The sequence below is a fragment of the Malania oleifera genome, chromosome 7 (assembly GCF_029873635.1).
Source record: "Malania oleifera isolate guangnan ecotype guangnan chromosome 7, ASM2987363v1, whole genome shotgun sequence".
NCBI classification, from domain to species: Eukaryota; Viridiplantae; Streptophyta; class Magnoliopsida; order Santalales; family Ximeniaceae; genus Malania; species Malania oleifera.
Window position 1 is genome coordinate 82,065,530 of NC_080423.1, and position 9,855 is coordinate 82,075,384.

General features: G+C 38.0%; 1 protein-coding gene across 1 annotated transcript; it reads right to left on the bottom strand.

Annotated features, from left to right (window-relative positions):
* Nucleotides 1-2,033: 2,033 nt before the first annotated feature.
* On the bottom strand, nt 2,034-5,474 carry LOC131159706 (scarecrow-like protein 9). Its single transcript, XM_058114822.1, has 2 exons — nt 5,181-5,474; nt 2,034-4,755 (listed from the first exon to the last, which is right to left on the bottom strand). The coding sequence occupies exon 2, from the start codon at nt 4,737-4,739 to the stop codon at nt 2,487-2,489; it is 2,253 nt and encodes a 750-aa protein (XP_057970805.1). The 5' UTR covers nt 4,740-4,755; nt 5,181-5,474; the 3' UTR covers nt 2,034-2,486.
* Nucleotides 5,475-9,855: the final 4,381 nt, after the last annotated feature.

Consider the following 9,855-nt stretch of genomic DNA (forward strand, 5'->3'; position numbering starts at 1 on the left):
AGTGAACCTGGATGCTCTAATACCACTGATGGGTGGAGGGAACTCACTCAATTACTAGTTGTGATTGAAACTCAGTGAGGATTGCATACAAATACAAAACAATTAATTTCAATCTAAAAAAAAAATATAGAGATGAATTCAAGTTACAAATTTCTCTCTTCTCGTTGGTTATTCACCCTTTCTACACCACACATTACGTTACACACACACATCTTTTTATAGCATAACAAGTGAAGATTAAAATCAACAATTGTAGGCTAGTTGGTGAGGTTGGTGGCCTACTCTCCACTGCAATTCAACAACAGTGGGTTGGGGTTGGTAAAGCTGCCACCATCAAATTTTGCTGCCACCGTCCCACTGTTCAAGTTTAATCTTCAACAAAATTGAGGGGATCAAGGCCAGACAATTGCCAAAGACTTGATGAAAGCACAGTGCTTATATTGTTGTTAAAATTCAAATGTATAGCATCAAAAATCATAATAATATTAATAAAAAATAGTATGTACACTAGGTATATATACTGAAACCACCGTAATTTCATCATGTATATTATTTTTTTATAAGCATAATTAATGAATTTATGTTGGTTTCAATACGGTATATTTAATATTTTCTCATAATAATAGTAGCTAATATTGAATATGGTCTAGGTATATTAGGTGTTTAAGTATTTGTGGTTTTAGTTTATTTGCATGTATGTAAGATAATGATTGTAGGGATTGAATATATATGTAACTGGTTACTCATATACTCCTTTTTTTAATTCTTATAATGTTTAAACAAGGTAAATGATATACCCAAAACATTGGGTGAAGTTGTAAATAGTTAAAATACTAGTGAAAACAATAACGACTTTTTGTGGCCTATTCACTTTTTATCAGACCGACTTTCTTACATGTGTATGCTACTAAAAAGAACTTAGGAAGAGATGTAGAAGGTTAAAGTCTTACAAAAATTCAAAATTTCTATTTAGTTAGTTTATAAATGGCATACTATACGCTTAAATAGTATCGAGAGTGTGAATTCGAGATTTGAGTTTGAATTTGTATGAATTTAATAATTTTTTATGAAGAGAAAACCAGCCAGCACTCAGCAAGTTAAGGTGTTAGTCTGTAGAATGATGAGAGTTTCTCCAATCTTCTGTCCTTCTCCATTTAAATTCGAATACTCTTTAATTCTATACTCAACCCTCCATCGCAAGACGTGCTGTTCTGAACGATGACAAAAGCAGCCCGCAAATTCAACTTGCCAGATGCAGGAGAATGATTGATATATATACAACCATTATGTGATGGGTGCTACTGTTAACATATAAAATTAATTAATGCTTTACTTCTGGAATTACAAATTTGGAATTGTAAAATTTAAGATTGTGTGAATTTTAGTAAATTTTGATGCAAAATTTTATGTAATTTTATACATATTCGTATTCACAGCTCCAAATTTTTGTTCTTAAATGCAACAAAATTTGTTTAGAAAATTCAAAGAAGGAAATTTGTTCTGAGAACTGTTTTATGCAGAAGCTCAAAGTTAAGGTGTTGGGAGGTTTTTGCCAATGGAGCCTACCCTTGGAAACATTAGAGATATTATATTGTTCTGCGAGGAATTGAATTTATTGCAAGTTTTGTAGGTAAGAATAAAACGAAATGAAGAGGGATGAAATTAAATTTCTCATTTGATTTCCTTGGTTCCCATTCAAATTTTTATTCTATTATTTTCCTATCCCGCTCCATTACGCAAACCAAAAATGCTAAGGCATTTGGATCGATGAATCGCCCTACAGCTAAATGCAACTAGGCATCCTAGACTATATAGGGATAGCACAAAAATCAGTATACACTATGGTTCACTGTTTAAGACAACAAACATTCCTTGACACGAGCCAAGGGACAAACAGAACCTTCCCTCTTCCTGCTGAACAGGCCCTTCAAGTGAAATGCAGATCATTCAGTCATAATAAAATATAATGGACACACAGGACATTATAATCTTTTCTGCAAGAGAGAGAGAGGAGAGAGGTTTGCACAAGCTCATCAGAAAATCAATGGCCAAAGAGGCTATTCTTAATCATATAGCAAGTGTCCCACAATTTTCTCCTTTACAATGTTAGATTCTAAAGAGGAGAATGCATCTGCTACAGCAACCAAAAATATCTATTGGAATATGAGTTCAGAGTACAAAGAGCAGAGCTTCTAAGCAGAAATAGTGTCAAGGCTATGCGAGACTCGTCCATTGGTAATCGTGATACTTACAATTCCCACACTGGCTATTCTCCTAGGATGTGTAGTAAGCAGTCAAGTAGTCACTTGTAAAAGCAGCTTCCCCATTTACCCATCAGGATAGTAATTTACTTGAGAGAGGAAATTGTAAATTGAGAGCTAAAGAACAGCCTAACCACGGGTTGTCAATTATCCCAACTGAATACTGAAGCTAGCAGGGCCACGATTCTAACAGTACTAACAACATATGCTTATTTTTCAGGTTTCCTATGCAGGTTTCCAAGACGAAAGGGCATAAACGATTCGCCCCTTCCATCCCTGCAACATCCACTGGCTATCTTCATCAATTGAAAAATCCTTATGGTAAATTGACCTCAACCTCATTTCTGCTCTTCGCATGACTTCCCTGTCCAGAGGGCGCTGCACAAACCCAGCTCTCAGATTACGGAGTTGTGACTGCTTGTAGGTCTCTGGCCTCTCAACTCTCTCCCACCCCTCACAAGCTATAACATTCAAGGCTTCCTTCCCAAAAATCTCTCTCTCAATCAGTATCCTCTCCCAGTCCTCGCGAGGCACATTAGCTTCAAGCATATCAAACAGCGCAGAGAAGTGAAAAAGAGCCTCGCGAAACCGTGTAACAAAGAAGGGAGCATTGAAGGCACCATTAAGAACCCCGTGAATGAAAATATCAGGACTAATCTTCCTTATCAAGTTAAGAACCATGTTCCTCGGACTCTCCGCAGTCACCGACTCATCAAGCAAGTTCTGAAACCGATACAAACAATTGACAACGAGCAGTTCATCCCTCTTGATTTTGAGCTCCTCAAGTGAAATGATATCCCATCTTTTTGCTATGGCATGGTACTCGAATTGCACATTAAAGCTCTCAGCATAAGTTGCTAAGCGACGCCCTGTCTCCTCAATTCGCTCTGCTGGTCGGAAGCCAGGCCGGGGAAAATCTATCCCGGTTATCCTAACTTTTGGGGGTCCGCCGGGTCTTTCTGACAAACGTTGGAAGAAGGTGGGCCACTGGAAGCCATAGTGGATCCCAAAATCTATGACATGTACTCGCATATAATTCACTGCTGCATTAATGATCGTTCTGCTTGAGAAAAGATTTGAGAGCTTCCGAAATGGGCAAACAGCACAATATAAATGATAAGCTTTCAAGATATCTGCAGCAGATGTTCTCTTACTAACAATGGCTCTATGAATCTGGCTACCAGTACCAGCTATGCGTGCCTCGAGCCCATTGGCAAAGCAATGGGCCAATCTCTGATTCCCATCGCCAAAAGGAGAAGCGTGTTGCTTAATCTGCTTTAGTAGTTCATTCGCACTTTTGCAATCATCTGCTGCAACCGCTTGTGCACAATGAATCAGTAGAGTTCTCAGGTCCACCACTTCCTTCTTGTCTCTTGGTTTCTTTCCTCTGCCCTTTCCAGACTTGGATAACTTTGATGGGATATTCTGCTGCACTGTTTTGTTCGTTCCATTTTGCAGGGATTCTCTGAGATCCATCAAGGATTTCCCTCCATTGCAAAGCAACACCAAATCAAACATCTCAGACCGCAAGGGGGAATCGGTACAAACTGCTGGCTGTTTGCTACTCCTCTCATCTTCTAGACCAAAATCCTCTCTGTGAGGATTCTTCCTCCCCTTAGACCCATTTGGTGAGCACTCCCCCCACTCCTTTTTCTCAGCCTTCACAGTCACCTCAATCCACTCCTTCAGTTCCTGATGCACAAACCCATTGACATTCAAATTAACACTCAAGTCCTCACTGTTTGGGAGGAATTTACTAGCTTCCTCGACTCCCTTCCTGAACTGCAAAGCTAACTGGTTCTCACTATACAAATCCGGGACCTGAAGAGTGCTAATTGGAGATTCCAGCAATCCATCTACAACACCACTGGCGCTATTTAAAGAGCTAAAAGATGAATTAGAGGATCCATTTGTGCCTTCAAATTGTAGACTTTGTACTTGGCACGGATTAAATTCGCCTTCACCCCGAAAGTTGGGACCGACTAAAAAGCTACTACTGACATAACTAGTGTAATTTCCAACGAAATTATCATCTGGCCTCTCACCACCTTGATCAACATAGAAGTGGTTTTGATCAGGCGAAGGTGGGTATCTTTTCCCAATCACCTCATAGAAGGATTTCTCGGCAGCTTGAAGCTCCAAAGACTCCTGCAGCATACAAGTCTTATCATCCAAGTCTTCTTCCATGAGAATCTTGTTTATGTACCCCAAAACTGCATCAGAAAAATCGCAATCCTCCTGAGAATCCTCCTCAGGGCTCACACTAGGGACTGTGCTTGTGCTTGCACAACTCGGTGGTGGATTAGGCGGCGGAAGAAATTGAATTCCCCTGAAAGTGCAATCCACAGAGGCGTCTTGAAATCTGGGTCTGGGTCCGCCAACTAAACCCTGATCCGCAAGAACCGGTAGGTACTGATTACCCAGCTGGATTCCATTGGTGAAACCGGGGAACCTTCTTAGATGCGGATCCATTACCATCTACGGAAATGAAATCCTAAAACCGCAATTCAAATCTCAACCTATTGATTCTCAAATTTCAAGAAATACATCAATTCCCCACACCCCCCCCCCCCCCCCGACCCACTTCTTCTTTCATGAAACAATCTTCTAAAAAGGTATTAAATTACACACACACACACACACACACACACACACACACACCACACAAAACAACTCCAAACAGAATCGCCGATACAGAATTTGCAAAAAATATAAAAAATCCCGAATTTGACACACTCCAGAAACAGAGACGCAGAGAAATGACTCGAATCTAAAGACACACCGCACTAGTCCGCTAAAACCGTAAAACCATAGATTCAACTATAACAAGTGGTTCGAGAACTCTTGGAAAACCCTAATCCATTTCCAGAACTACAGTAACCAGCAAAACAGATAAGGAAGAAGAGGATAGAAGCTTACCTCAGAGAATGCCTATCTGCAAAGAAGAAAAAACAGAGAGAGAGAAAGTGAGGGGAGGGATGGGGGGGTTCAGGGGAAGTAAGACGACTATGGAGACTGAGACTGGACAGCTCAAAAAAATTTACAACGTTTTTTTCTCTTTCCAGAAAAAGCGTAGATAAGTCTCGAGGATGGGACCCTGTGACTGCCCACGCCCACGCCGTTACTTCCGCTATGAACAGCCGCTGGTCTCGTTCGTCTCCAATGAACCAAGGCGGCCACGGCTTTTTTTTCCTGACCAATCATCCGCTGCTCCGTGTGCAGAGGGTCATCTTACTTCCGCCCCGCTTTCGGCCGTCTGTCGACAAAGCTGACAGACAGTAACCGAACCATTTCCACGCTCTTGGCCGCAATTACCAAAAGGCCCTGAGGCGAGGGGCAGTGCACGTGTCGGTGCATGTGGACTTTCTGGAGTCTGCGGATGAGTCAGCATCCGTGCTGGGAAGGAAGGGACGGGGCAACTTCCGAATGTCGAAAGAGCTTGTGTGGGGCCCCAGCTGTAAAGAATACGCGTCCAACGATGGTTGACCGAAATCCGTGCCGTCCGACGTGTAGGTCTTCGTCTTTTTATATTTTTCGAAGTTCGATGTAAGAAATACTTTGACGATCCATTCCAATCATAAGACCATATTGCTAGATAGATGGATTGAGGCAGTCTAATGAAGTTAGGTTTAGGTTTGAATGAATTTAAATTAATTTTATATATTATTTTATTTAAATTCAAGATAATTTTAAATTGAGTGTCTTTTTTAAAGATGAACTAAAATAATTTAGAATTTTTTGGGAGGATTTAGTCTTTTTTTTAATTTCTTTTAAAAAAATACAAATTAAGTCATATATTATTGTTTAATTTTTTAATAAACATACAAAAATTATAAATTTAAAACTTTAAAACCTAGAAGTCAATTTTTTCTTTAATAAATTATTCAAATTCTATTGTTGTCTCAATTTTTTTCAAATATTACAAAACTATTAATGCATTAATTTTATTTTCTAAAAATGCAAATTTATTTTTGTTATTGTCAAAATTTATCCGTGAGAATTTGAATTAATCAACTATAATCACTTGCCAAGAATAAGAGAGAAGCGGTTTGGAGGATCTGGGGTATATTCTAAGGGATCACTCCAATACGTAAGTTAAAGAATTTGGAAGTATTATATATTTGTAACAGTAAAAGTATGGATGAGAATGAGATAAGATGAGATGTATTACCTTCCTTTGGGGGGGGGGGATTTTTATAGGCACTCAGGATACCCCATATTGATTTCCCTACTAATGGATTGTAGGGGTTATACTTCGAATAAGTTACTAGGGAGTAAAGATTGGTGTGCTAACCCCCTGCTTTAGTTAATAAATATTAACTTCTTTCATTAATCCCTCGATGCCCTTACAGTTTTTGGTCTTTTATTAGCTATGTCAAGTTTAATGTCATGGTCTCTTTTAGGTTATATCAGTTGCCCTATACACTCGAGCCTTAGAGTTACTTTTTTAGCTTAAGAGTATATCGTGTTTACTATAAGTCATTTTATCATTACGAGATTCAGATTAAATCATTAAATGAGTATTTTTCGATCTCATGAGCGATGCTCTTTAGATGAACTAATACTTTATCAAGTAGTGTATGTTTCGTGTTGCCTTATAAGCAATGCTTATCAAGTAGGTTTGTACATAACCAAGCACTGCTTGTCTCTTGTTGTCTCATGAGTGGTGCTCATTAGATAGACCAATTTTTTGTCGAGCAATGCTCGTCTCATGTTGCCTTATGAGCAATACTCATCAAATGGATATTTTTAGGCCTCATGAGCGGTGCTCATCAAATGGACCAATTCTTTGCCAAGTAATGCTTGTATCTTGTTGCCTTATGAGGGTGCTCATCAAATTGATATTTTTGGGTCTCATGAGTAGTACTCATCAGATGGCCAATGCTTTATCGAGCAATGCTCGTCTCTTGTTGCCTCATGAGCAGTACTTATCAAATGAGCATTTTTCAGGCCTTATGAGCGGGGCTCATCAGATGGACCAATTTTTTTTTTCAAGTAATGCTCATATCTTGTTGCCTCATAAGCAGTGATCATCACATGGATTTTTTTTTTTTTTTTTTTGTGTCTTTTGAGCGGTGCTTTTCAGATGGGCTAATTTTTTTACTGAGTAATGCTCATTTTCTAAGTAGATCTCCCCCAACATGATTCGCATCTCACAAACTGATGATTTGAGCCACCACTTTTTCTCCTATAAATAGTTCTTGTCTGCTTCTCTTATTCTCCGTACTTGGAAGGGAAGTCTTTACTGAAGGTATATTTCCTTACTCCTCCATCAATGATTTCATTAGGATCTCTAATAAATTTTCTCTTCAAATTTGATTTGCTTTTTTTGTTTTCGTTTTTGTCTTTGTTTTTGTTTTTTAGCTCTCCCATATTAGTCGGGGATTTCTTTCCTATGAAATTTAGAAAGTCATAAGATTGTAGACTATTGTCAAGGCGGCTATTGTTACTTCACGGTCCAAGTTTTTGATCTCTAGAGTTGCGTTACTAAAACGACGCATAAATTCTCATAATATTTCCTTCTCTCCTTGAACAAGGCTTATAAGGTAGGTTGAATTCTTTGCCGTTTTTTGGGTGTTGATGGAACGCTCTACAAATTGCTACTCCATCTCAGAAAAGACCTAATCGAACTAGGCTTCAATGTATGGATTTTTTTTTTTTTTTTTTTTGTGTCTTTTGAGCGGTGCTTTTCAGATGGGCTAATTTTTTTACTGAGTAATGCTCATTTTCTAAGTAGATCTCCCCCAACATGATTCGCATCTCACAAACTGATGATTTGAGCCACCACTTTTTCTCCTATAAATAGTTCTTGTCTGCTTCTCTTATTCTCCGTACTTGGAAGGGAAGTCTTTACTGAAGGTATATTTCCTTACTCCTCCATCAATGATTTCATTAGGATCTCTAATAAATTTTCTCTTCAAATTTGATTTGCTTTTTTTGTTTTCGTTTTTGTCTTTGTTTTTGTTTTTTAGCTCTCCCATATTAGTCGGGGATTTCTTTCCTATGAAATTTAGAAAGTCATAAGATTGTAGACTATTGTCAAGGCGGCTATTGTTACTTCACGGTCCAAGTTTTTGATCTCTAGAGTTGCGTTACTAAAACGACGCATAAATTCTCATAATATTTCCTTCTCTCCTTGAACAAGGCTTATAAGGTAGGTTGAATTCTTTGCCGTTTTTTGGGTGTTGATGGAACGCTCTACAAATTGCTACTCCATCTCAGAAAAGACCTAATCGAACTAGGCTTCAATGTATGGTACCATGCTTTAGCATTCCCCTTCATGGTTGTTACAAATACCAGACACATAGTTGCATTAGGAGCAGCTTGCAATTGCCTCAACATTTTGAAGGTGTCAAGGTGGTATAGGGGATCTGATGACCCATTATATCCTTTTATGTTGGGAATTTGAATTTATTGAGCAGAGTGATCTCTAGTATTTCCTTGGTACGTAAAGGGGGGAGGGGATCAAAGATCTAACTGAGGGTTCCCCTACTAAGGGTTGGTTGCAAACTTCTTTTACCAACTTTCCAATTGATCAATTATTTTGAGTTTTTCTTCAAATTCCTAGGAATATTGCTCATGAATGCCCACACTATTTGACTCTTCTACTTCCTTTGTCGGATCTAAAATTTTCAAGGATGCTTCGTGTGGTACCACTACCTTACCCTTAGGTATCATTTTTGCTTGAACAACCCTTGGGTCATGCTCTACAAGATTTTTTTTTTCCTGTTACAAGATTATGCTAAACATATCTTCCACCTTCCTTTGGAAGACTAGAAATTACTCTAAAAGCACAATTTGCGGTGAATTATTTAGTGGTGGGGAGTGAACCAAGTGGGGCGATTGATCCCTAGCAACGACTTCAGAGTCAAAATTGTGTGATGCAACCATGATTGAATTTTAGAAAGAAATCATTCCATGTTTCCCAAAAACAACGCCAATTGTTGCTACCAAAATTTGTTCTAGAGAAGTTAGGTTAATCACGACTTTGATTACTTACCAAGAAAAATAGAAAAATGGTTTAGAGCACTTAGGGTATACTCCAGGAATCACTCTGATGCCTTAGTTAGGAAATTTGGAAGGATTGCATGTTTGCAATAGTAAAAGTATGGATGAGAGTGAAATAAGATGAGATGTCGTACCTTCATTAGGGTTTTTTATTTTTTATTTTTTTATAGAAATTCAGAACACGCCCCATTGATTTCCCTATTAATAGATCGTAGATGTTACATTTAGGATAGTTTTTAGGGAGTAAAAATTGGTGTGCTAACCCCCTAACAAATGTTGCCTTCTTTCCATTAATCTTTCAATGTCTTTTCAATTTTTGGTCTTAAATTGGTTAGCATCGAGTTTAATTTCAGGGTCTCTTTTAGATTATATCAATTTTATTTATTTTAAATAGTTTTACCCTATATTTGGGGAGTCCTTAAATTTTGATTTGGAAAAGATGTAATATAAAATTATATTAAAATTTATCCAAATCCACTCAAACTCAAATCTTAGGTTTGACCCCCATACTCCTAATCACTAATTTAGTCACTTTATAACTTTTTTATCGAAGATTTAAAGATAGTTTTTTATTTCCAATAACTAT